The sequence below is a fragment of the Mixophyes fleayi genome, chromosome 6 (genome assembly GCF_038048845.1).
Source record: "Mixophyes fleayi isolate aMixFle1 chromosome 6, aMixFle1.hap1, whole genome shotgun sequence".
In the NCBI taxonomy this organism is placed as follows: domain Eukaryota; kingdom Metazoa; phylum Chordata; class Amphibia; order Anura; family Limnodynastidae; genus Mixophyes; species Mixophyes fleayi.
The window spans coordinates 169,903,547-169,931,543 of record NC_134407.1 but is presented as its reverse complement, the minus strand read 5'-3'; the positions used below and the strand labels follow the sequence as shown (position 1 = coordinate 169,931,543).

At 39.1% G+C, this 27,997-nt stretch overlaps 1 protein-coding gene across 4 annotated transcripts in view; it reads left to right on the top strand.

Moving 5' to 3' along the window:
- The first annotated feature begins 21,047 nt into the window (after window positions 1-21,047).
- LOC142094735 (trafficking kinesin-binding protein 1-like) overlaps window positions 21,048-27,997 on the top strand; it is a 49,100-nt gene continuing 42,150 nt past the window's right edge. For all 4 annotated transcript variants that reach the window (XR_012677703.1, XM_075177164.1, XM_075177167.1 and 1 more), the window contains exon 1: window positions 21,048-21,166. Coding sequence is in view for 3 of the 4 variants with exons in the window: in XM_075177164.1 (XP_075033265.1) it covers window positions 21,147-21,166 (20 nt within the window). In the remaining variant the exon portion in view is untranslated. The remainder of the gene's footprint in view (window positions 21,167-27,997) is intronic.

The following is a 27,997-nucleotide window of genomic DNA, read 5'->3' as shown; positions in this document are numbered from 1 at the left end:
AATACATTTAACCAGAGACACCTATCACCAGGCTTTTTGAACAAGTGTTGCAAACTATATAAAAAAAGACTGACAATAAAGCGGGAAGGAGCTGGGGGCCACAGGAGAAAGCTATGAGGGCCGCTTGTCGCCCATATCTGGATTAATGAAAGAAAATGTCTAGTTACAGCTTTAGAACCATTTATTCAGAAATGTCTTTCATAAGACTAGACTCACATTGGGGGGGTCCATGCATCAAGCATACTTGATACGTTAAAGTAGCGGAATCTACTATTTCTGCATCTTTTAGGCATGTAATACATAGCAAACACATAGCGGAGGAGATTTCACAGAAATCTCCGTTTAGGCAAATACCGTGCAGCATCGCAGCCCCCATAGATTACCATGGGGACCCTGATGTTCTGCAATGCATCAAGCTTTGCATTGCGCAGAGAGGTAACGTCATCTCAGGATGGCGTTACCTGTCATATCCTATAGGCATCTCTGGCAGAATCCAAGAGCATATTTCCTCCTGACAGTGCTAGGCTGCCGGTAAATAGGGAAAAAAGGTTCACAGCACAGGGGTCACTTCAGGCTCCAAGAATAGGCCCGACATGGTGTATAAATATAATTATTGATGTGTAGACCCCTTAGAGCTCGTTCTCTCTTATTGCACATTTTTTCCCCATCACTTTTCGCACATTGAGTAACACATGAAAAGCACAATAAAATAGGAAAAATAATGTGTTCTACAATTTCACTGCTGCTTTTAAAATTTAAGAGGCATACTCTAATTCTGATGCATTAACGCACGCCACCAGTACAATAGTTTGTATTGTTAAAAGCGCAATACATGAAAATCGCATCTAAAAATGTATCTCCTAAATAGCATGTTACATTTCTTGCATTTTTGCCAACTTTCCCTGTGCTTTGTGTTAATGAACCATAAATTATTGAAGTAAATTGACATAATCTGTTGTAACTTAATTCCATGTCCGTTCAACCAGGGGTGTCCACCACCCATCTCAGATTTCTACAAAAAAAAAATTAGTTAAGAAAGGATGTCAAAACCACTATTTCTGGCAAATATCTCGACTGTCTGACAATTAGTTGATTAAATATTGATTTCTCAATTTATTAAATAATTTACTAATCGTGGCTTCTTTCTCCAGTTTGAAGTATTACGGGTGTTTATTAAGGAATCGGCAAAAAATTTCGACCCCTAATGTAACTCTTCATCCCGAATCCAAACTAAATTACCTTATCTGCCTCATGTTTCGCGTTATGGCAAAAACGCACGGTTTTCGAATAGAATTAAAAATGCTAGGTTCAGTCGATATTAGGGATCCTATTTTTTTTTTTGAGGGGGGGGGGGGGGGGTCGTTAAAAAAAGGTATACATTACTACCAGAAAAAAAATCAGCAGAGTACTCTGTTTCATAGTGGAGAATAAAAATAATGAAGTTGATGTTCGATTACTGGTGTACAGCATACATAATATACTCCTTGTTAAAAATTATACCAAAAAAGTGAACTAAACTGAGGCAATGAGATAAACCTCCCATACAGGAAATGAAACAAACAGAAACTGATGGGAAGGGGATTCCCTTTAGAAAAACCAAAACTGAAACTTTCCAGAGAGAGGGAGAGACAGAGAGGTAGTCAATCATGGCAGCTGCATATCAAAAGTGCACATTTGGTAGTCTTTTAAATATGGACTGCCATATTACTATTTACTCAAAAACCATTGGATTACATAGCTGGGACCACTTTACAGATGAAGAAAAAGAATTTTGATTCTGAGAACTAAATTTTCAAATGCAGTAACCAATGACCCTGGAGCCTGTCTGCTACCATCATGAAAAGCTTCTGATGTGGAATGACCCTCAAATGTTTATTTCCTAGCAATGTTTCCTGCCTATTGTGAAGCGGATCCTAGCATTATGGTATCGGGAAGCATTGTGAAGAGTTGAACTATTTTTCAAGCCTAGTCTTGCCTGTTTGCTTATTGGGCTGGCATTTGTAGTGAGGTTTATTCTCAGATGAAATCATCTACACTGTGTAATCTCTATAACTGAAAATGTCTAATGTGACCATTATCTGTGCAATGTTTAAATATTCTCCTTGTATGTGGTTGCTTTCACTGTCAAAACACATTCTGGCAAATGTATTGGCTTCTTAGTTGGTCCTGGTTTCTGTGTTTTGTGGTAGGCAAATTCCACTACTGATGATCCTGAAAAAACAGTGGTCCATGCAGAATTGAATTCCCCCCCCCCCCCATCCATTTGTTCTGCCTAGAATTCAAACCACACCCAGAGCAGAATTTACTGTCTCCCCAGCTCTATCTATAGACTGTAAATTTGCATTTTTCACAATTTATAAACGTAATTTGAATTGGCCATTCTGCGGGTTACTGTAGCAAAAGTGGAACACAAAGATTGTATGGCAGCACCTTTTGTGCAATGGCGTATTTTAGCTATCTCTAGAAGAATATATTAATAGTTGTGATCAAATTGGTAAAGAATACGTGTCAGACTCATTACTCGAGTCTCCCTTCATTATCTCAACGGTGGTTTCTTCTACCAGTCCACTAAATAGTGTTCCTCTGATCAAAAACAGGAAGATGCATGTTTTAAGAGATAACTTTGACATGTGATCAGGGTGAAAAATTGTCGCTGCAAAGTACTGTTGTGCTGCTATATGTCCACTTCACACATTCCTGGACCTCCACGTCTTCCACCACAAAGGGTGGCTTGGCTTTTTTCTGTTGGGTTTCCGTATTAATTTGATACTGGGTGTAATAGTGTGCTCTTTGTCTCCCAACTGATTGGTTTGCCTGAAAGCAGCTTATGTGTGGGAACGAAGTCACCGAGGCAATTACTGGATAAAGCAAAGTCCCTTTATAGTGTAACCTACAGAGATACTAGCAATGTACAGAAATAAATGTCAGTGGGTCACTACCAATTCTGACACAGATCCCTGCTTAGAAGGTGCTGTCCTGTCATTCTTCCATTTCTCTATCTGCTCAGTGGAGACTCGGTCCGATGTCGCACTGCTTTTTGCAGGCCCACAAAGAGAAAGGATCCACAGAGGCTTACAACATAAGGTAATAGGCATGATCCACTGACCAGTCCAACAGGAGCTGTAACCCCTAGATAGAACTGTGTTGGTGGGGTTCATTTTCCCTGTGCTGTGGCTTCAGCAAGCTGGTCCTTGATAACTTTTCTGTGCGGGATTGGTGCCTGCTTATCAGAAGAGCTGGCCTTCCTCCCAACTCTCTGGTAAGAGTGGGCACCATGCAGTGAGTGGCTCTAAACAGTCTAGCTGGACAGGACAGGAAGATGGACGGTGCCCGCACAATCATTAAAACAAGTAAAGTAATATTAACCTACTGGGCAGCCCTGACCGTCCCTGTTTATCCCTCTTTAGTCTTTTCTGTGGAAAATGGCCCTTGAAAAAAACACACAGAAAAAAAGAATGGGGCATAGCGGAAAAAGAGCTGCCAGGGCAACGGGAGGGGAGATGGGGGGTGGGTAGGGTAGAAAAAAAGAGATGGTCCAGTCCCAATAATACAACAAAAGATTAAAAAGGAGCCAAGGGTAAGGTTACACGTGCAAATAAAGGGTAAGGTAGCGAATTCTCTCAGGCAGGAAGGGAAGACGCTTGATCACAGATTAATTGTTCGTCTACCTGTCACCCGCACACAGTGGAGGCAATTACTTTGTGAGCTGCACCAATATTCATGTGAATGCACCTTTTCTGTGAGTCCTAAGGGGCTGAATATTGCCTACAAAATAGCTCCCTTCACCTGTGGGCAGATTAACTAGTCCAAAGATCTTTCTGTGAGCCAAAATCATACTACATATCTGGCTTTCTTTTCAGTTACCTTTGTCATATGTTATTATTGCTTTAATCTATCTCTCTATTCATCGCAGGTGTTTGTACTGCGGTTATAGCTACTACACTTTGAAGACCAGTTCACCACAGAGGCACTCTCTTCACACATCAATTCATAATAAGTTCCTTTAAATGAGAGTTCTCAAGCTTTAGCTGGACAATTGCTTCCTGGCACCCAGGAGTTAATGTGTTGGGAGGCTGGGACCAAGACTGAGCTTGGAGACCAACAGGGAGTGATCAAGCCTTCCCTGCAGAGACCTAGCACTGAGCACTGCACAGTGTAAACCTCAAACAGTAAGTCCATACTGCATGACTTCACACACAACAAATGTTTTACTGCCTTCTTAAAAGGGTTGTTGTGCTTGCAAGAGAATCTGCCTATTGGGGGACAAACTCTGCAGGTGTTTGGTTACTTTCACATAATCGTATCCAGCTCTGCAGACTTTATTCAGTCTGTGCATCCTAGTGTTTCTGCACTCCGAGGTAGAGATATGATCACATTTCACTGCTTCTAAGGTACATGTTTGTGATCCAATCGACAATAGACCCTGATTCGAATTGCAGGTTCTAAAATTGCGTTTGCATTTTGCCATTCCCTTTTTTTTGTTGTTTAACACCATTTTAAAAATAATTGTAATAACAAAAAGAAAGTATTTTTAATATTATTGAATCTTAGTTTGCAATAAAACTCTGCAAACATATTTCAAATTTAACTTGCATGTGTGCAGACTGTTCTGAGAACCGATGTGTGACTAGTTTGAACATCTCTGCACAAGACTACAACCTACATCTGCTGCAGGGTGCACTCAATATTTTGTACTTGAGTGTTGCTGCACCTTGGTCTGTAGCTGGACTTGGTAGCCTATAATGTACAGCTATTGCATATTTACGATACATTCTGTACCTCCATTTGATATTTTCTGTTAGGACATATAAAATCACTCGACTATGTTTCTGAACTCCAGTCCTACTCTCTCCTCAGTTTATTTAATTACCATCTAAATCATTAATATGTTACTGCTCTCCAATTCCTTTGCTCTGTCCTGCAGATTGCCCAGTTCTGCACCCAATGTTGTCATTGCCTTTCTTGCTACTATGAACACACATTATATTGCACCCAATACTCTTTCTATACTTTACATTTGAAAGTTCTGCATATGCACCTCAAGCCTATAAACAGCACTACATATATCACACAGACTCCTTTGTTCAGATACACAGGAATACAACATGCACAGATGAACTACTCTGCCTTTGGCCTGTATCTTCTCACACCTAACTGAGCATCTTCTTTGCCTGTGAAACCCAATCCAGCATTTATCATATAGAAATTTGACAATCTTTTTGCTTCATATTTTAAACTTAAAAAATTGCCTATTTTGTATTTGTATATTGTGAAATACTCCATATCCAAGCTGTCATCATCATCAACATTTATTTATATAGCACCAGCAAATTCTGTAACACTTTACAATTGGGAACAAACAGTAATAAAACAAAACTGGGTAATGTACAGACAGAGAGGTAAGAGACCCTGCTCGCATGCTTACAATATGTGTTTACAAATTTTGAATTCGACTCACTAGTAAGATTCTAGCAAGAGTTCTACCATACCCCATTCTTGGACCGTATTTTGATGGAGTTATTTTTTACTTGATAAGTCTATTTTTATTTATTTCAACATTGGCTTGTGCAGTTTGGTTCTTTACAATGTGTAATTATTTCCTTCTGCTGCACAGTATTAAAACGGGGTTGTCATTTACATTACTTTATTCACTTGCTGTGCAGCACTGCGGAACATTCTCTGCACCTTGGATGTTCTGTATACAATTGTATAATATTGATCTGTCATTCAAGGGTTAATTTGGTCTTCCAGCCAATTTGGCCAGAACACTACAATTGGCATCAATGTCCTGTCCCATAAGTTATGTGCATTCCTCTCAAGCACTCAGTTTAATAGGTTCAGACGTGCCCTGCATCCTTTCCCTATGATTACTGCAGGAAGGACTACCCCAGATAATAGCAAAGGAGAAGGGGGAAGGTGTTGAAGGGAGGAGAGGTCTGATTTTGAAATTGGGGTAGTTGCAAACAATTTTCACTTATCAATATCTACATATTGTGCTACAAGGAATTATATATATCTATATCTACCTGAGAGGGTGAAACATGTAATTGTACATTTTGAGGGATAAAGACCAGAGAGAGAGTGTGTGCAGGGAATCTTTTCTGTTGGTGTAGTAAGATGGTATAAAATAATGCCCCTTTGCAGGGGCATGCCTACTACCCCATCCTTCAAGGCGATATAATTTAGGGCCTTAATTGGAGTCCTTTGTTGTTTAATGTTGACTTAAGGATATGGCTGCCAGCAAATTAATTTCAATCCTTGTCCTAGGGTAGGGGTAGGCAACCTGTGTCTCTCCAGGTGTTTGTGAAACTACAAATCCCAGCATTCCTTGCCATCTATCTTCTGGTTATCTACTGGCAAAGCATGCAGGGACTTGTAGTTTCACAACACCTGGAGAGACGCAGGTTGCCTACCTCTGTCCTAGGGGGTGACTCTCTTTCCACTAAGTGGGGGAATGGGTGTTTTCTGGTAAAAACCTGTCTAATGATCTGTTAGGCTGATCAAGGTGATTCTATCAGAAATGCAATGCAAATATTATTAGATATGTCAGTTGTTTAACTTATGTACCCAGAGTTCATTATAATAAGGTGGATATTTATTTTAGACTTCTATGTGGCATGCTCATAAGTACAAGTGGGATATTGTATAATTTCTAGAAACAGAAGTATGAGATACAAATAAATCCAGCCAGCTTGTGAGCTTTGTATGGGATATGGATATATCCAATGCACATCTCAGCCATCTTTAAATGTTTAGCAAGAATTGAATGCAGTCCTTCTCAGAACATGAAACTATGGTCCCTGCACATGTGCAGTACAAACCAAACAAACATCAGGGCATTCTGCACATCATGAACTGCAGATTGCAATAGGTGCCAACACCAGTGTAACACAACTAAAAAACTAGTACACAATGTAAAAGTAAAAACCTTTATAAGTCAATGTGGTGGCATTATAATAGGGGTATGGCCATACCCTCCAGACACGAGCCTACCACCTCTGAAGTGTTAGACCTCCTCCACCTTTCCTCCTTGGAAAACATCCTTACTCTGCCACACGCCATGGCAGGTTTGAGTGGCAGCCGGTCTCTGCTACACTGTTGTGACGTACATGCCAACACTCCATCCGGGCAAACAGCCTGGCTGGCTGGACAGTTCATTAGAATTGGGACTTTCCTGCCTACATTGGGATTATTGGGGGTATACGCACAGGTTCTTTGGTCACATCCCTGTGTAGCCAAACCATTAGGCAGATTTCTGCACAATACAAGTCCAGGATGTAAAAATAGTGGTAGTAGCTAGCGCCTTATGCGTTCGTAAAGAATCTATGAAGCTAGAAACAGCTATTCACTGAGAACACTTTTTTTTTTTTTTTTTAAATTAAACTGACAAACTAGGATGTAAGGGGGGTATTCTATAAAGGTGGAGGACTTGCCTATACTCTGTAGATAGGATCGTTTTCTACTTTCAATATGGAGTGTTGTAGAATATAGAATAAAAACGACTTTATCTTGAAGACAAGATAAAGTATTATTCGACCCTAAAACTGAATTTTTCAGATATGGTAAAAAAAAATAAAAAAAATTCAGTGTTAACCTGCAATTCCTCTGCAACACATTTAAAAAGCATTTTCTCCCCGCACCATTCATTATAGGCTGATACAACTCAAACATGTTTAGGGCCCTACTTTAATGGGATCTGATGCAGATCAAAAACTGAATCTGCAGACCTTTGATTTGCTGTGATATCGCCTGCCCTGCCACTGTGAATGGATCAACCAGTCACAACCCGTGTTTCTGCAAAGCAAATCTGCCTACTTTTCAGTCCAACATGGCAACCATATAGTTATTTCATGCATCTTAATGCTCTCTGTAATACACAGCCTTCAATTTAAATGTCAAGTAGTGGGACTTGCTCTTTAAAGCTGCATTTATAGGTAGTGTGAAAATGGCCACACCCACTTCTCCTCTCACCAGAACTGCCCCATGGAGCTATTTTTCCCAGAGCTCTGTCATTTTCGTCTTTCAGCCCTAGCTGAAGGGACTATGTGATGATGCAGAGGGTTGTGTGGACCAAAACAAATCCACAAGCTCCGTGCTCCTTCCTATTGGTCTGTTGGCCACACATTTTCATGTGCCATTTTAAAATGAACATGCCCACTCCCGGCTAACTACATTCCTACTATGCTACAGAATTTCACTTTTATTATAGATGAGTAAGAATCTTTTTTGTTACTAGTTGAAACACATTCATCCTCATTTTCAGCCAAAACAGAAATCCATGAAAGAATAATTTATCACTCCCCCATAGGTGAGTGACACTTGGACTCAATGAGTCATATTGCCACTCTGCTAGTTCTCCAGTCAGTTTTTACATTTATTATCCTCATTACTTTTTTGCCGTTTGTTTCCGTGTCAGATTGTCGGTTATTACATGCACAGGGGTTTGATAAGATGAGAACAGGTGTCTTTCCCGGATAAGAAATTTATGACTGTTCCTATCAGTGTGCATGTACTGCACGTATTCCTATACTGTACGCAGTATGTCTATTTATACAGCTAAGTGTGTTTAAGCTTGTATGTATGTACAGTACATGTGTTAATGCACAAAAGTGATTGCTCATTCAATGTACACGGCAGCCAAGTAACATATACTGCTTATAGATGTTTGAACCGGATGCAAATCATTTCTCGAATCAGATTTTTAGATGCATTAAAGTTATTTATTCAGTAAAGTTGAGCAGAATTAACCATGTTGGAACTGGTTCACACTTAAATTACACTTTAACCGGTTTTAATGAGGAGCGTTAAATGCGAAATTCGAACTGCTGAAACTGTACAGTTTGCTGTTCATCTTAATAAAAATACTAATAAAGAGCAATACTTTTATTTACAATTATTATTTAACTAGTATTTTAAAACGCCAGTTTTAATATGAGTAGTGAACCTCAAGCACATATTATTGGCTGGTGCAAATAATACGGCTGAAAAGGGGTTTCTGTGTCTGCATTTAGGTCTGCATGACCTCGCATTTCCGCAAACACGTCATTACAGTACTAGGCCTGCATTAGAATGCCCCTTCACTCCCCTGCACCTCTTCAGATGCAAGTGCGGATGCGTGTAACTCCACATAGGCGTAAGACGGTATTTGCAGGATTTTTTTGTGGGCATACGCAGAGCAAAACTGCTGTGTTCAACTCTGCATAAGGCCATCTAAGCTTTTTAAATAGGGTTGAGTACATGAGTGTCTGTCTTAATTGGTTTTTGTTTTTCTCTTAAAATTTGCATCATCATCATTTATTTATATAGCGCCACTAATTCCGCAGCGCTGTACAGAGAACCCATTCACATCAGTTCCTGCCCCACTGGAGCTTACAGTCTAAATTCCCTAATATAGACACGCACTCACACACAGACAGACAGGGAGAAACTAGTGTCAATTTTGATAGCAGCCAATTAACCTACCTGTATATTTTTGGAGTGTGGGAGGAAACTGGAGCACCCGGAGGAAACCCACGCAAACACAGGGAGAACATACAAACTCCACACAGATAAGGCAATGGTCGGGAATTGAACTCATGACCCCAGTGCTGTGAGGCAGAAGTGCTAACCACTAGGCCACTGTGTGCATGTATTGATACTAGATACTGCTTGGCATCCTAGCAGTTAACTGAAGGCAACTCCATTCTTGGAAATACTAAAGTCACAGGACAGCCTGTGGGACAAAGTCCGTCGGTGGGCAGCAGAGGTGTGTGTAAGGGTGTGTTTTAAAGTGTCACAGAGTACAAAGGGAACGTGCTGTATATAAGAAACATACTGACTGTCTCATCTCCATGGAGCCTGCTATCTGCTTAAAGTAACACTGTGTGTACTTATCTATCATCTCAGGTTGGGCTTTTTCTATTAAGCTTACATTTATCCCATCTTTTAATAAACAAAGACTTTATTTACCACTAAATATATTAGACCTGTTTCTAGAAATGTTCTTCACTGAAAGTCCCAAATCTCCCACAAGGGGCAGTGTATGGAAATATCATTCTTCATACAATGACTGCCACAATATGTTCCACAGAGAATGTTGGGGGTGTAAATTAGTTTATTCATAATACTGATAAAAAATAAATGCTAAAGGTAGAAAAATCTGTTAAAAGGAACCAGTAAGATGCTGCAGTAATGAGCAGCCCTGTGAAAGGCCAGTTCTACTTATAACTTGCAGGAACCAGATGCTGTTTATTAGGCAGAACTGGAACTAGCCTGTAATTAGTAAGATATGACATTTTCAAAACTGTTCTGCAAATTATTTGGCTGTGGAATTTGATCTTAAATCTGTAATCCCACATACTCGTGTTGTCAAGTTTTATACCAGTATAACATGTATCTGTAATCTTTTTAATATGTCCTCCTATAACAGTCTTCCCTATGGCCAATGTCTCTTTTGAGGGAGATTTATATAGCTGCAGAAGTTGGGTTGTCTGCCAGACATTCCGGGAGGATAGGCACATATGCTCCATGTACATTAATAGCCGCTTCAAAAAGTAAGGAAAAGGCAGTACCACCACACATCTTACAGTAAAATCGTACAATGACCCTTTCGCGGCTAAGACTTTTTTCACCCCGTTGTGGTTCCTATTTTGGCAGTTTTTGGGCTAGTCACATTCAAACATTAACATCAATAGCAATAATTTTTGTTTATGCATTTTATTATGAAGACTTTTGAGAAAATACTATTACCTTGTCTTTGCTGTGTCAGGAGGTATAAGCAATCAACCCAAAATGGCCATATTGAAATTGCTATAAAGTGAACTAAAAGCCAATGTGTGTTTTTGTTTTTTGTTTTTCTTCTAACCACCGACAAGAAATACTTTTTGTGGTTCTTGCTTTGGCATCCGTACACCATTCCAAAAAGCAGGAGTTTACACATACGTTTTCATAATAAAATCTGCACTTGAAAATGAGAGTGCTTTTATTTTTACTAGTTTGCACCATCATTAATGAAACACATAAAATCTGTAGGAATAATATGGTAGCCCAACAAGGCACAACATTGAGGGTGATACAGGGAAATTGTTTTTCTGTTATTATTTAGATAGCCACCTTGTGAGTAATCCCATGTTATAGGGACTCAAGGTCATTAGAGTTTCCCGCTATCACATTCAGCTATATTTAGGGAGCAGCGCCTAGAGAGGTATAATATACTCTAATATATCTGGTGCTAGCATGATCTTTACCTTGGATACCTATGATACCGTCCCCTGAGAGATTTATTTCCAGCATATTGAGAACACTATTGCCATCAAGGGGTTTAGGGTATATCATAGGATAATTAATCTATGGTTAGGTCTTAATCCTATATTAAGGGTGCTGGTTCATCATTGAAATCAATTGTCAAGATCAGGCATTTAAGGGTTTAGATCCAGGTGGTCCAACAATAGTATTAACCCTAATTAAGATCCTGGATTTCGGAGTAGCCTCGCGGCTAGACAATCAAGGATTGTCTATCTTAACAGTTTTTTTTATTCTTATCAATGTTTGTCTTCAATCACTACTTTTAAATATTTTGCTACTAGACCTATGTTTCTAACATGATATCTAATAAAGTTTGTTTTTAATGAGATTAACATATCAATATAATACAAATACATATGTTTATACCCATTCATGAGTGCCCCACAAGGTCATTTTCTTCTCTTCCATAATTAAATATACCAATTCTTTGACCGGGTGCACCCCTCCTCTTTTGCAACGTACACTGAATCGGTGCAAGAAGGACACATATAAGTTGAGGAGGTTTTTTGTGAATGGCACACTTGGTGCAGTCAACCACTCTTTCAAATTGGGTGTCATTTTTGACTACTCCCTCTTTTTCACTCATTCACATTCAATCTCTTGCCCAATCCTGTCGCTTCTAGCTCTGCAACATTGCCCCTGCAACATTGCCCCTATCAGACCATTCCTCTTCCAAGAGGAAGGATCTGATATTTGTCTGCCAAAACTCTTTATCCACTAACTGATCATTTCTTGTCTTGACTACTGCAACCTTCTCCTTACTGGACACCCTCACTCACACACTCCTCTTCCATCTATGCTTCCCTATGTATCAACAGTTTGTCTGCCACTTTCTTTTTTAAGATTGTAAGCTCAAGTGAGCAAGGCCCTCTTCCCTCATGTTCTCATTACCTATAACCTTTGCTCACCGGCTAGACTGCGCACCTCCTCTTTGGGCTCTCTGCCCATTGACTCAGCTTTCCCATTGTCTTTACCCTTCTTTTAGTGACTCCAAACATGTTTGTGCCCACGCTAATGCGCACAGGTTTCAACCTTGTCTGAATATACGCCTTGCACACCAGTAGCTGTGTTGAGAGTTGTAGTGTTATTTGTTTACTGTATTGTACTGTTAAACCATGTACTGTCTTATTTGCCTTCTATACGGGTCTGTGGACCTTGTGGCATCCTATAAATAAAGATTAATGTATTATTTTGTAGATATAAAGACATTAAATTAATAGAAGAACTAAACAAGAACAACAGATGTTAAAAATGGAGCACACTTAACACAAACAAAGCATTGTAAATGTGAGAAGATTATTATGAGTTTGGAGGTATTGGAGGGGAAAATGGGCAAGTAGTCTTTTTTAAAATCCGTTACTAGTAAGACAAAGCAATACATGAAACAAAGGTGTTTTACCTGGTTGGTGCCATAATTTTTAGGGGCAGTGAAACGGTTATGTGCTAGCAGAGGCGGAACTAGCGAGCTGTGGGAACTAGCGAGCTGTGTGGCTAAAATTTAGAGTAGATGCATAGATCTCATTCTGATTGAAACTGCTACATATGCTAGATATATTCCATTTCTTATTTGCATTGTCATATCATTTCATGAGGTTTCATGCGGTTTCTAAACAGTATACATCTCCAAAAGATCACTCTACATAGAATATCTATACAAATGGTGCCAAGAATACCAGAGATATATATTCCATTGTTTTGTTGTATCAACTCTGTACAATGTTGTAAGAGTTATCTTTTTGTGGACCTTTTTATTTGAGTTTAAATTAAAAGGGAACCTCCTAAGTGAAATATATTTAAATGAGCTAGAGCAATGTACAACTCTCTCTGAAACAGAATGTACAAACACTGTTCTTCAGGATTTACTTTCCATAAGAGTCAGAGTTCTTTAGAACAACACGGGGCGCGCATTATTACGTTACTACGGTAATTTTAACACATTTTTTTGCTCACAGAGCTGCAAGTAAAAATCGTTGTTGAGATTACTGTAGTAACGGTAATAATGAGCAGCTATTATCGTAGTAACGATAATAGTGCGTGGCCCCTCTACAGAACAATGCTGGGAATTGAATCTGTCAATATTGCAAAAGTGTAATAAATGTCCCTTTAGACACAACAAACTGCCTTGTACCATAATGGCTGCTGCTTGCCATATTTTGACATGTGGCTCAGTGGTCAAGTGCACTGGTTATAAAAGCAAAAGCTAAAAATGAAACCTTTTTGGTCTTCACAACCACAAAATGTTCCCTAAAATGTGAATAATGCAACTAGAGCGTTCTGACATCCAAAAGTTATATATTTCTGGGTAAAATAATCAATTTACATCTGTTAATATGTAGATTTCTAATGTGTGTTCTAGTGTAACAATACAAAGAGTTTACTCTGCATGCTTTTATTTGAACTCTTGCCATTAGCAACTAACACATTAATTGTGTATAGCTATGGACATTTAAAAGGGTGCAGTTTGTGAACACATGTAAATTGTACACTCCAGCATTCATTAGTCATATCAGTGGTGTTGATGTAATTTAAGATCATAGGTCATATTCCAGAAACCTTTAAAACTGTGCTAATCCATGTTTATTGAACACTAACTATATTGTGTTTAAAGCTTCATCTACTCCATCTAAACACCTTAAATGGTTAGGTCAATTTGGTGTTTTTCACAGTTTATTGACTTGAAATACCAGTTATTGCAGGTTGCCCTATATTTTCTCAAGCCATTTTCTCTCTTCCAATGACTCCCATAGTCTCTCATACACGCATATGTTAGCCATAAATGGCCACAATTTTCTGTGTATTTTCGGGCACAAAAAGATCATTTGACTCATTCAGATGTTGACAGGGGCGGCTTGTAAATCTGGTCAGATGACTGCATGTGATGTATATGGTCATTGCCCAACTTCTCTCACTATGACTTGTATGGTCTGTGTGGCCCCCTTCCCCAAGCAATTGGTTGAATCTGTCTGATTTTGCACTATACGTTTATACATGGCCAAACCTAACAGATCTGGCTGTTGAGCATTCCAAAACTAAATAGGCATCTTAAGGTTCGTTGTCCACTGGTGTTAAACGCAAGCACCCAAAAACATGCTTCTACTAGTTTCTTAAGGCTAGTCCCACTTGACTTCCTACCTTTTCTTCTGACTCTTCCCCTCCATTCCCCTTCCCCTATCCCTATCCTCCGTTCCTCCGTCTCTCCCTCTCTCCCCTGTGTTTCTCTGTCAGTCCACCCCTCCCCTTAGATTGTACGCTCCTTTGAGCAGGACTTTCTCTCCTCCTGTCTTCACCACTTTTAACTCTGCTTGCCAGCTACCCTGCCTTCCTCCTCGAGGACCCTCTTCCCCCGTCCCCTCTCGCTCCCTTCTCTTCCCCCTGGGGATCTCCCTCTCATCTGTGCCCTCCCTCCTAGGTGCCGTTGCTGGCTGACCTTCCCCTCTCCCCCCCCCTCTAGCTGTGCCTTGAGCTCACTTAGTTACTGTGATTATTGTTTACTGTTCTGTGCTGTCTCACCTCGTATTGTAATCTCGTTTGTCCCTGTACGGCGCCGCGGACACCTAGTGGCGCCCTTTAAGTAATAATAATAATAATAATAATAATAATAAACGCATGTACATCGGTATGAGGCCTTTTTGCCTCCTCCCCCAACTCAAATTCTGTCTGCACGTTATAAAGTTGGACATTAACTTAAGAGTGTGATGGAAAAATGTCATGTGAAGTCCGTGGAACATTATTATGCGGGTGACAATAGAAAACTTGCTTCTAAATGAATTTCCCCATAAGAGAGCAATACATAAAACGAATACCCGCATAAATCTGTTAGTTTAAGCAATATTGTTAGGGACAGGGACAGAATTCCTGAAATGCATTGTAGACTGATAAACTGGTACAAAAAATTATTACTTATTAAAATTAAGTTATTGCCTCTAAAAGTTGTTCTAAAAACTATTGAATTCATGGGTGTACTTCCTATTCACACACAGCTTCTTCATGGTTATTTTTTGTTGAGTAATGACAAAGAAAAATCTGTTATGGGGTATTTTTCACAAGAGATTGTATTTGTTTCATTGTAGGACTTGGTGGGGACTAGATGATTGTTAATTATATCCTGATTTGAAAGATGGTGTACTCTCTTTCCCATGACTGTAATTCTCATGTGTATATACTTTCATTCCAGAGGCATGTTACAATTACTATTTTATAGAAGTAGGTAAAAGTGTGAAACTTCTAATTTACTTTAAAATCTTACATTAATGGGATTAAAAACACACATGGGAATCAAGTCTGTATTAAATGCAGATACAACACTAACAGAGGTGAACATTATTTGACCCTACAAGTAAATGTATACAAGACTTCTTGAAGCCTGGTTACTGCATACAACATACGTGAGGGACAGCACGAAGGCAACTTGCATTGGGTAACGGGGGGCCCTGAGGGAGAGGAAGAAAAGGGAGGGCAGAGCTTTCCAATCGTTGCCTTCATAGCAACACAAAAGCCACAGAGACACAATTTCCATCCATGTGTTTACTAGGCAAACATGAGATGGAGAATGATATTTCCTTTGTTGGAGATGGCTGGGTCGTGCTGGCAAGTTTTCAGCAAGTCCTGCTCTATGCTTCTGTAATGCATCTGTATGCTTCTGTAATACTGATACAAGAGATGAAGGGCAAGCATTCCTGTAACAATGTGTTTGCAGGGACAGAGATCCCCTCACAAACTGCAGATGTTCAGGAAGTAATGTATCTAAGTAAATGTTTTTTGTTTTTATTCATAGTTGTCGTCTTCAGGAAGGTCAGGGAGACTTCCAAAATTAAGAGGAGACGTTTTTATTTGTGAGGTGCTCTGTAAAATTAATGTGTCAAGTTTTGGATAGAGTAATGTTCTGCAGCTCTCAGATAATGGACACTTTTGGAAAGAAAAATCTGAATGATGCCGGTTTAGAGTTGCTATGTTTTTAGTTTCTGCGAGATACAAAATGTTTTTGTACTCCTGACTTTACAGTGCAAATGTGTTTTTTGCTTTTTTTTTGTTTGTTTTTGTTTTTAAGTGAATAAACAAAGTTTTTCTCTTCAAGAACAGAGATTGAAATGTGAAGTAATGGGTATTGTAGAAACATGATGATGAGATATCTCACACTCCGTTACTAGCATTTGACTGGGAATAGACTTTTCAGAGTCGCAAATACGTGATACTTTCTCTGTCTCCTTTCTCAGTGGCAGTGTAATAGGAGAACACAATTGAAAATCCTGGGCACGGTATCAGGAATTAGGTCTTGTACCTATAAGATGCTTCAGATTGAAACAAGAACAGCTCTGTTTTTTTATACATGACACGGAGAGGGTTGTGTGTGATGTTTGTATATCACAAGGAGATGACTGAATGGGTGTAGGTGCATGTGCTTCATATATGTATGTTTAAGTCAAATTCAGAGGTTGAGAGAAGTCCGTATGTCTGTATTAGAAGGTTTGAGATATGTGTCCTGATGTCTATGTATTGCATAGTTGACAACGTGTTAATATACATTTCAAGAACTCATACGTTGCTTTTCAGCAAGTGTATGTAAGTGGGTCATGTTATTGGTACTGTCTAGATCAGGGGTAGGCAACCTGCGGCTCTCCAGGTGTTGTGAAACTACAAGTCCCAGCATGCTTTGCCAGTAGATAACCAGCAGATAGGTGGCAAGGCATGCTGGGATTTGTAGTTTCACAACACCTGGAGAGCCGCAAGTTGCCTACCCCTGGTCTAGATCAAGGTTTCTCTCTGCTGGAGCACAGGTGTAGTCTTTACTGACTGACACATTTTGAGAGATCCACAGGTGATATAGTTGTTGTTTGTGATCTAGAAAACATGCACTGTTAGGGTCCCTGAGGACTGGGTTTGGGAAACACTGTTCTAGATTAATGGTGTGAAACCTGGCTATTTTCAGAGGCCTTTTAAATGTCCTTGTGGTCTTATAGGTGGCCACTTATTGCCATTGTATAAAAGCATCACTTCACATTATGAGGTCAGAACAGCAGCATGAACTGTTTGTTAACCTAGTGTATGGAGGGCATAAACAAACAGCTGGCTAGGTAAACTGGTAAGAAGACATTCCCATGCAATCACTGATTAGACTGTATGGATACTTTAAACCAAAGAAAATTAAATGTAGTTATAATATAGTTGTGTACTCTCCTTGAATATCCAAAAGACTCTTGTGTTATTGGGAGACCTCCTATACTCTAGTGGATACCTCAAGCTGAAGGCCAGTAATCTGCTAATAAAGTGGGTGATGACATGTCATAAAGACGCAAATTATGTCATCAGAACCCTGTCCTCTTCAGTGAACACTGGATAAGCAGGGGAGTGATGATTTGTGTCTTCATACACCTTGCCCTGCCCATTGGATGTTGCAAATCTTACATCTTTTTCATACCTTCTTCCAGAAAGGAGGGTATGAAAAGTCGGTAAGTCTGGGTTAAATGGGCTGCATGTGACTTTTGTGGGCCTTTGGTTGCCCTGCACTGGTCTAGATAGGTACAATCTATTATGACTGTTTTAACAGACTTATGGGTCTATTTATCAATATATTTTAGGGCTTATCTATCACAGTTTATCTCAATGATAGGTGATTTTCTGTCACCTAAATTAATCTGTAAAATCTCACCAAGGCAGGTCAGCGATACTCTGCTGCCTGGATGAAACTGGCTTGGAACGGTAAGAGTTAATTTACTGTTTTGTCGGGCCAGTCTAAGGAGATATGCACTTATATGACCTGGCAAGTTTGTGCGCACTGGGCAGTAGAACTGAAAACCCAGACTTGGCCTTTCAGTTCCACAAATTAAAAAAAATAAATACAATAATAATGAATGAATTGTGTAAAAATAAAAAATAAATTTTTTTTTTTTCATATTATAAATAGTTTTAATTTCAATAGTAAAACCTTTTTTTTTTAATTGATTTTTCTTCTGCTGCCACCATCCTGAGATGGTGGTAACAGGACAAGGTTTGCGGCTGTATTTAAATGTTAAATAGGCTTTTGCTGGCAAATCTTAATGCCGTTGGGGGCAGTGAAAGCTATAGTTGGAGGTGATTTGATATATAGGGCAAAACGCAATCTCTAGTAAAAAATACCCTATAATAAACCGGTTAGTTTATAAACAATCTTTTGCATTTTAAGTACTCTTTTTCAACAAAGGTACATATCCTGGCACATTTTGTATTCGAGAAGTGGTGAGAAGTATGTGTCCTGTTATCTGTATATTAGGGAGGCTGAGAGGTTTGTATCCTGGTGTCTGTATTAGGGGGATGGTAAGAGGTACGTGTCCTAGTGGTATATTTACTAAACTGCGGGTTTGAAAAGTGGAGATATTACCTATAGCAGCCAATTAGATTCTAGCAATCATTTTGTAAAATGTACTAATTAAATGATAGCTAGAATCTGATTGGTTGCTATAAGCAACATCTCCACTTTATTCAGTTGACAGCATCACCCTCTTCCCTGTTCCCCATGCCTGCTGCATTGGTGTCATTCAGGACTCCATCTTCTGCTTTACTCCTCACATCCAGTTCCTCTCAATATTGCCGCCTCTTCCACGCCATTGCCAAAATACAGCCCTTCCTAACTAAAAAAAAAATAACTAAAACGCTCATCATTTTCCGCCTGGACTACTAATTTCAAACCCCCTCCCCCTGTATATCTCTGACCTTGTCCAAAGATACAACTCTGCTCAACCGCTCCACTCCGTCTCTGACCTGCGCCTCCCTTTCCCCTCTAATAACCTGTTCCCAACCTATGGAACTCTTTGCCTTGCCCTACCTGCAATCCTTCAAACACTCCCAAGAAACCATCCTCTTCATGCTTGCCTACCCCTTTTTAGACCCTCATGTCCACTCCCTCTACGTCCTCCATCCACCATCTTTCACTTGTGCCCTTTTGCTCCTATTCTAGCTCTTCTCTCTTTAATATAGAATGGAAGCTCTGACGGGCAGGGTGCTCTATACCAGTGTCTTTCTGAGGCATGAAGGGCCCACCAGAGGGGGTGTGGCCAGCCATCAAAGAGGCAAGACCAGACACTAGGGGAGTAGTGCTCAGCCCACGAAGGACAGCTAGCACTATAGTGTAGCATATAAAGAATGCAGTGTGTATATGTAAAGAATACACAGATTAGATTGGGCAGAACAGTCACCAAAAATCGGGATTGTCCCACTAGATACAGAACATTTGACAGACTGTCCTACCTGTTCTTCTCACTTTCACCACCTGTGGCTGCTGGTTTCTTTAGTTGTGGCTTGTCTGGATCCTGGAATGTTGGGGGCCCTATTTGGGGGGAAAAATGGGTACATTAAAAAAATTCCACCAGCCTTCCTCCAGCCCCAACATTAAAGTAATAGTATTCCCATTTAATAAATAAACATATTTCCCTCCCTCCAGACAGACCCAGCATTTACGTATAATAAAAATACCTATTTCCCACAACCATCACTACCATTAAATAATTCATATTCATATTTAATAAACAGACATCATGCTCCTCAAACTCAGCCCTGCATTCAATTAATAGCGCTCAAACCACCCCATCTTAAATTAATAGTCCACACTATAAAATTAAATTCCCCCACCGTCACCACACAAACAAAATAGCACTCATTAGTTAGCCACCACCTACCACACACACATTACATTCCCACAAGCCTGCTGTGCTATCACACACGCATTGTTGTGTCTCCTTATGATCACACTGTGCCCTGCATGCTGCTTTTGCTCCCCCCTTCTCCTGGTCCCCCTTTATCACCCTGTGCCATGCTGCTTTATCCCCCCTTCACACTCGCTGCCATACTGCTTTGGCCCCCCTTCACACTCGCTGCCATACTGCTTTGGCCCCCCTTCACACTCGCTGCCATGCCATGCTGCCTTTACTCCCCCTTGCTTCCGTTCTTGCCCTTACCTTTTCTATTGGCTTCCTTCTTCTCTTCTTCTGTCTTCTCTCTTCTTGCCGACTCCTCACTGAATGTCTGGCATGATGACGTCACGCCCGACATTCAGTACGAACGGAGCAGAGAGGAGTTGGGTTGTGTGAGTATATATTTTTTTCTATTTTTTTTTTTTTTTATTTATATTATATTTTTTTTAAAAAAGTTACCTGCTCCTCCAACCAACGAAGAGGGGAGCGATCAGGGTCAGGGCCCCCCAGTGGCCCAGTCCGACCCTGCTCTATACTCATATCTCATGTTCATTCACTGTCCATCTCTCTCGTAGGTCTCTTCTCTTGTCTTGTCTTTTGCTGTATTTTGTGGGAAGTGTTATGCTGTTTGTTCACTCGCAGACATTGTGTTCGTGCCCATATTTGTATTGTCGGACATCTCATTCTCTCATTTGTACCTGACGTTTTTCACGTGTAATTGTATTCATATATTTGTTATTTATAACTGTTTTCATGCTTCTTTTCATGCTTTATCATGTATGCCATTTCTGAAATGATTGTCCAGTGCTATGGAATCTGTGGCGCCCTATAAATAATACAATGATGATGACCTACCTCCTCCTCATGGTGTCTTTTGTATCAGAGAGGTGGCGTGAGGTACGTGTTCTGTGGCTGTATTAGGGAGGTGGCGATAGGTATGTGTCCTGCTGTCTTTGTGGAGGTGTTGGATATTTTGGTTTAGTCTGTCAGCATCTAGTGCAGTTTACTCCCACTGTGTGCTTAGTGTCTGCTCCTCCTCTTTCATTCTAGTTTAATAGAGAGCAGTTGTCTCTGTTCTTCGCAGTCAGTCTAGCACACCCTGCTGTAACCAGGTGCAGGTTGCTGGGCTATAACATCAGGATGTAAAGGTGCACACTGAGCAGCCTCCTAGGGGTACCAGCAGCAGAGTCTTCATTCAACATGTACTATAAACTTGTGAGGTTAGTATGAGTTCTTTATTATCCATTCTAGAGTCTTTCACAATTAGGTTTACTTAAGTTTGATATGTAGAGATCATCCACTGAAAACCTGATAGTGTTTTCCAATGTTTTCATTAAACTTTTATTGGAAGCTTTTCTTTGTTCTCCCTCTTGCTTCTAAATAGCCCATTATGGTAGCATCCAGAACTGCCAGCTGACTCCAATTTCTTCTTTCTTTTCTTTTTAATGTAACTATTTTTATTAATGCGTTTTGGTAATTAAGGGGGAGGAAAAAGGGGGATGAGGAGAAGGGATACATAGTGGGGAGCAGACAAAACTGAGAATATCTCAGAATATAAATTGTCATTGCTAAATAAAAGACAATAAGGTAAAACAGCTAACACTAGTCAATAGCATACAAATGAGCTGACTCCAATGTCAATTGAATTTATAAACATTTGTACCTGTGAGTCTTTTTTTTTTTGACCCCCCTTAGAGCCACAAGAACTGGATGGCTATACTATCATGTCTGTAATCTGTACAAGTTTTATATTTGTGTTTAAAATGCAGCTTTATTGTATCAATAATGTCCAGTGATTTGGGGGTGTATTGTCATTTGTCCCTGCAAAGCTTCATATCGATTCTAAATGCTGGCAAATATACCTTTTAACATCCTTCAATGTATGCATAATTAATGAGGTCACTAATTTTATATTGTTAACTAAAAATCCTATCTGTGTTGTCCTTGAGTTTGACTTTGTGGTACTTATTAGGCTGATGGAAAATATGTTGAAATTTGTTTTAGTCATTTTTCAGTTTCTGTGCACATGTTTGTATTTGGGTCTTTCAGTGACACATTATAAATGTTCTAACGGTTTGTTTTTTTGTTTGCTTTAGGCTAGTACGTTTCCCTGTATTTTTAGGAAGTCCTTCAATGTATTGTATGTTGTGTTCATATATTCCTAAATTATTCACGGATTTTTTGGGGGGTGGGTTTGTTTTATTTAGGGTCTGAATCCATGACATTCTGGTAATTCTGTTTTATATGTTGGTAAATGTTTGATGGACAGACATTTGGGAGGGTATCCAACCGCCCCCTTTAGTGATCAAAGTCCATATTTGACAGCTAAGTAATTTATCTATCAGATAGGGTAAGCAAAGCCCTAAATTGTGGGGCCCATTCTCAGTAGTGGTTAATTATTAAACCTCTATACCTTGAGTTGGGCTTATTGTCCCATAGTGTGTCTCGTAGTGTGTGAATGCTGTGGTTTAGTTGGCTTTTAGCTACAGATGTCTGAGAAGCTTTTTATTTTATTATAAAGACAGTAGGTATGAGATCTCCCTGCAGTAAATTCTCCATGACATTGCACAGTGTAGACAGATAAATGTTACTTATTACATGTAGGACCATTTATATCCCCATGGTTCCAAGAATGGTGGTTGTATCATATTTGATATAATATTGTATAATAAAATGACAAGCTTGTGTCCCAACATGCTGATGATGGTATGTTTGTTTCAATTTCCACCTAAAATGAAAATTAACACTGTCACTTATGAATGATGAGGGTGATGTTGGCCTGATATACTTTCTGAGCAATACATGGCCACTTCAACTCACTCATGAGTAAGAGCACTCAAGAAATGCTTACTGTTTATCATCCTCAAATTATTTACTATCCATTATTTATATAGTGCCAGCATATTAAACAGCACGTTAGAGCAATTGTTCAATCATTCAGTCCTGTGAAGCTGACCCTCTAAATTCTCTGCAATACAAACATACACAGTAGGTTGAATTTCACCAGATGCTAATTAATCTAGCAGTATGTGTGTGTATGTATGTGTATGTATATATGTATGTGTATATATATATATATATATATATATATATATATATATATATATATATATGTATGTGTATGTGTATGTGTATATATATATATATATATATATATATATATATATATATATATATATATATATATATATATATATATATATATGTAATAAAGGAAACACGGCGCCACATAGTGTATTACCACAATAAAATAATGTATTAAGAGAGAGTAAAGTGGATGAGTCAGATATACACTCAAAGATTATAACTTCTCTCCGATAGGGCTAATGAAACCGAAAGGGTGATTAGATATATACAAAAGTGACAGCACACTGTGTTCAATGCCACCAATGTAATCACCAATAAACATATATCTGCGTACCAGATGATAGAACCAGAAGATGTATGAATCAGTTCAATGGAAAACTCCAAATCTGAGCAGCTGTTACTAGTAACTTCACTCATCCAAGTGTATAATTCTGTTAGGACTGGAACCTCAGCATCATAGGAGCAATATAAAAAAACTCATATAGTGTAATATTGTAAAACTCAGATTTTACTAATAAAATAGTAAGTATCACACTTACATAAAAACACAGGGTAACAAACATATATTGGTATCTTTTAGGTACTCATCTGGGATGTATTCAGAGATGTATGCATAGATATCAATCAGCTCATATGTAGATCTCTGCAGCGCCCCCACCACACTAGTACCACGATATCCAAACAGATGATGGAAAGGTCCTTAGACGCGTTTCGTCTGGTTAGATGTTCAGACTTCATCAGGAGATGATCTACATATGAGCTGATTGATATCTATCATCTGGTACGCAGATATATGTTTATTGGTGATTACATTGGTGGCATTGAACACAGTGTGCTGTCACTTTTGTATATATCTAATCACCCTTTCGGTTTCATTAGCGCTATCGGAGAGAAGTTATAATCTTTGAGTGTATATCTGACTCATCCACTTTACTCTCTCAATACATTATTTTATTGTGGTAATACACTATGTGGCGCCGTGTTTCCTTTATTCCTTTATAGATTTTCCAGACTCACCACCTGTATTGGAACTGGCTGCCTCCTATACATTGGACTTTGGGTGTAATTATCCCGCCTAGTGACTGTACACTGAATAGGGTTACGCGCCCCCTTTTATGTGGTATCTGTTGTCTGCACCAATATATATATATATATATATATTATATTTTTAGACTGTAAATCCTCAAATTCATTAGTGACCCCCTTCCTTTCAGTGTGCTTTTTTGTACATAAATATTTGCAGACTCGCTGTACTAATGCAGACCACATTTTTCGCCCAATTCTAATTATTGTGTACAATACGCCCGAATATGTGATAGCTTGGCGACCATGCCATATGACCTGTAAGGTTGCGTCTGTGGTGCAGTTATTTATTTATATATTGTATTTTTGACCGAACACACTGAACACTTTTGGGGCAATGTGGTCAAAAGGCTACCAATGTGCCTGACCCGATCGCTCCATGTGTGATAAGCTGAAAGTGTTTCTTCAATCTTTTTGCCTGATGGCTGAGCACTGTATTTAAAGGGAACCTTTCAGTTGTTAGTGGAAATATTTTTCATATAGAGTCGTTTACACCATGTTTGTGTAAAACAGAAAATGGTAACGGTTTATGATCCCTCTTCCTGGAAAAGAGCATGGGAAAACAGTGTTTGGTGTCCGCACTGTATAGAGGTTTATGCTCACTTCTGGAAAGCTGTGATCTAGGACAGAGTGAGGACTTACCTGGCATGAATCAGATGTGTTTCTATGCTGTCTCCTATCTGAGGGGAACATAGAAAACTGTTTTTTTTTTATACGTAAGTTAAAAGGAATGAGCTCTATGTAGAAATTAATTTTGCTAAAAACAAACAGGTTCTCTTTTAACAACAAACTGTTAGCACTGTTAGAAGGTCATTCTGGTACGTGCAAGTCCACACATTATTGGACCAGGGTCGTGGTGAGTGGCGTGGTGGCTTCTCCTCTTCTCTTAATATAAATCAGGTGTGGCCATCCATTCATAGACTAAGAGCCAAAAATATCTATAGATACCGCAAAAATCCATGCCCCTCAGACTTCCCCCACTTACCGTTCTAGCTGGAGTCTGCAGACTCTACAGACCAAAGGTAGGTGGCAGAACACAGACTCCCTCGTTCTCCTCTGGTATGCTGCGTGACCTCCCTGCGTTGTGCAGAGGAGGTCATGTGATGCAGAAGTTGGCTGCTTCTGTTCTGGTAGGAAAACGCATTAAGACTGAAAAAAGCAACCAGTTTTCTTGCCAGAAACTTGTTACTTGTAAAATGTTACTTAAATAAGAACTTTATTGCTCTAAATCATGTTCTTATTTACAAAATGACATACTGTAACCAATGGTATAAAAAACAAAGTTGTCTGTAATTAATTTTCTTATTGTGGCCTGCTGTGATGGAAATAATTTGCATTTCTGGCAATATACCAGTGACTAATAGCATCTGATTTTATTAACATATGGAAAGGTTTGCATATTTTATTGTGGCTGTGTGCAAAAAACTTTTCAAGGCTTGTGGGTGTAGCAGATACATAAATTAACAAGTACTACCAGTACAATAAATTGTATCATTTTATAAGGTGTCCAAAGCGTTTTCATGCAGCTTCACCCATATGTGTGAATAAGCCTTCAGGGTTTTTGTTTTGTAGATATTCCTATTACCATAATAGTAATAAAGCTGGTAAGAGACAGAAGCGAGAAGTAGAAGATTTATATACAGTAAATGTGTAAGACTACATTGCAAATACATTCTCAGCACTTTGCTTTTCCTGTGTTTCCAAAGATTGTGGAGTAAGCATGCACCTTGAAATGCCCTTTAGACAGCTAGAACTAATACACGTAACAAAATGACAGCCATCAGTACAACTTTTCACATGTTATTGTCTACAATACTGTAATTTACTTCTCTCCAGTAACAAGGGCAGATGGTGTTTAGAGGTCTAAGGATGTGTTATTTCTTCTGACAAACAATTGGACTATGGGATATCTTTGAAGGCTACAGGCCTTTCATCTGAGGAGGACTTGGATAAACCGCTCAGTGCATCCTTACAGAAAATGGATTAAGTTCTTGGGTTTAAAGTTCAGTTCCTTTCTTCTCTGGTTTTGTTATCTGTATAAGTACTTACTTTGGCACAGCAGTAAACAGAAAGGAAATCCTCCTTTTCTGTAATAAGGAGTCATGCCCCTGACCCCAGTCCTCCAAGATGGAAACTTTGTCCTTCGTCCTGCATTTCTAAGCAGATTGGTAAATTCATTGCTTTGTAATTTGTCATTTGTTTTCTATTGAAATTTACAAATGTTTAATGACTGGTATAGTGTCATGAAAGTCAAAATGAAAAAAGGTCTTTTGAGAAGTGAGTTTTTCACTTTTTTATTTTTGTTTCTTTTAATAAGGATGGACTAAATGTCAAAAACATTTGTACAGCACGGTGGCGTAGTGGTTAGCACTTCTGCCTCACAGCACTGGGGCCATGAGTTCAATTCCTGACCATGGTCTTATCTGTGTGGAGTTTGTATGTTCTCCCCGTGTTTTGTGGGTTTCCTCCGGGCGCTCCGGTTTCCTCCCACACTCCAAAAACATACTGATAGGTTAATTGGCTGCTATCAAACTAACCCTAGTCTGTGTGTGTGTATGATGGGGAATTTAGACTGTAAGCTCCAATGAGGCAAGGACTGATGTGAATTAAAATTATCCTTTGTACATTTTTGTGTCGCTATATAAATAATTGATGATAATTACACAAATTATTTACAGGAGGCATTATTCAACAGAGTATAGAATTGTTTGAACTTGGTGAACAAATAATTAAAATAATTGATTGATGAGCTGGAAGTCACATTGTGTGGAAGTGTGGCAAATCATTATTGAAATAAGGAAATGTTAATGTAGCGACTAACAAATACTAGCGGCTAAATTACTGGGAGAAAAGTGTAGTGTGGTCCCCATTACAAATTCTATATAAACAGCCCTCTATGCAATTCAGCCTTGTTTTTTTTATAGTTCTAATAGACAATAAAAGTTAATAGATGTATAAACTGCTGTAATATCCCCAATAATGGCAGGCTCTCTTGTCATCATGAATCCGAAGACCAGTGGTCATCAGTAAACTTGTGTATAATAAGGAATAACTCATCCACTGCTGTAAATTATTATGGACGCTGGAATAAATCTTGGAGAGTTGTGACCAGTATAACACTCTGCCGAAGTCATGGAGCACTTCAGTAGCTTAAATTGTCCTGTACAGTAGGGGAAATATAATCTAGTATATTTAAGGGTGAGTTCCTTGAATGATCGTTGTGCTGCTGATAATAGAAGGTGCAAAAGCATTGGAAGGAAACCCAGATCAATAGGGCTTCTTTTATACCTGCAAGGTGGCTGGGATACTAATGATGCCTATTAAGCAGTATTTGTGAACCATGACAGCCAGCAGATTACGGATTTAGATCATTCATTCAATAATAGTTGTCGTTTAATTACCCTATACATTTAGAATAGATTTTAGTGGGATTTTTTTTTTTAACTTATTTTGTGTTTGGCATGTTGTGTAAATATATAATACATCTCATAATGTATACATTTTATAACGAACCATTGCCTTTACTGCTTCCCTTTTTATTTTAATAAGCCTATTTAATTTGCCACTTCCTGGCATGTCAGGTTGGAAACAATTTATATGCAAAGTGCAGTAAATGCCTATTTAAATTCTATATACATTTCTAGGAAAAGGGTGCCTTTCTATGGTAACGTTGTCTAAGAAATGGTTATTAATTGCCAGTGCTGAGACATTTTTGTAATTGAAAGGGCTGAAAGACTGTTCTGATGAGTTACACTGTACAGCATACTTGCCAACTCTCCTGGAATGTCCGGGAGACTCCTGCATTCTGCGTCTCACGGACTTCCGGGAGAGTGTGGCAATCTCCCGGATCTGCCCACTTCACTAGGAAGTGCCCCACGTCC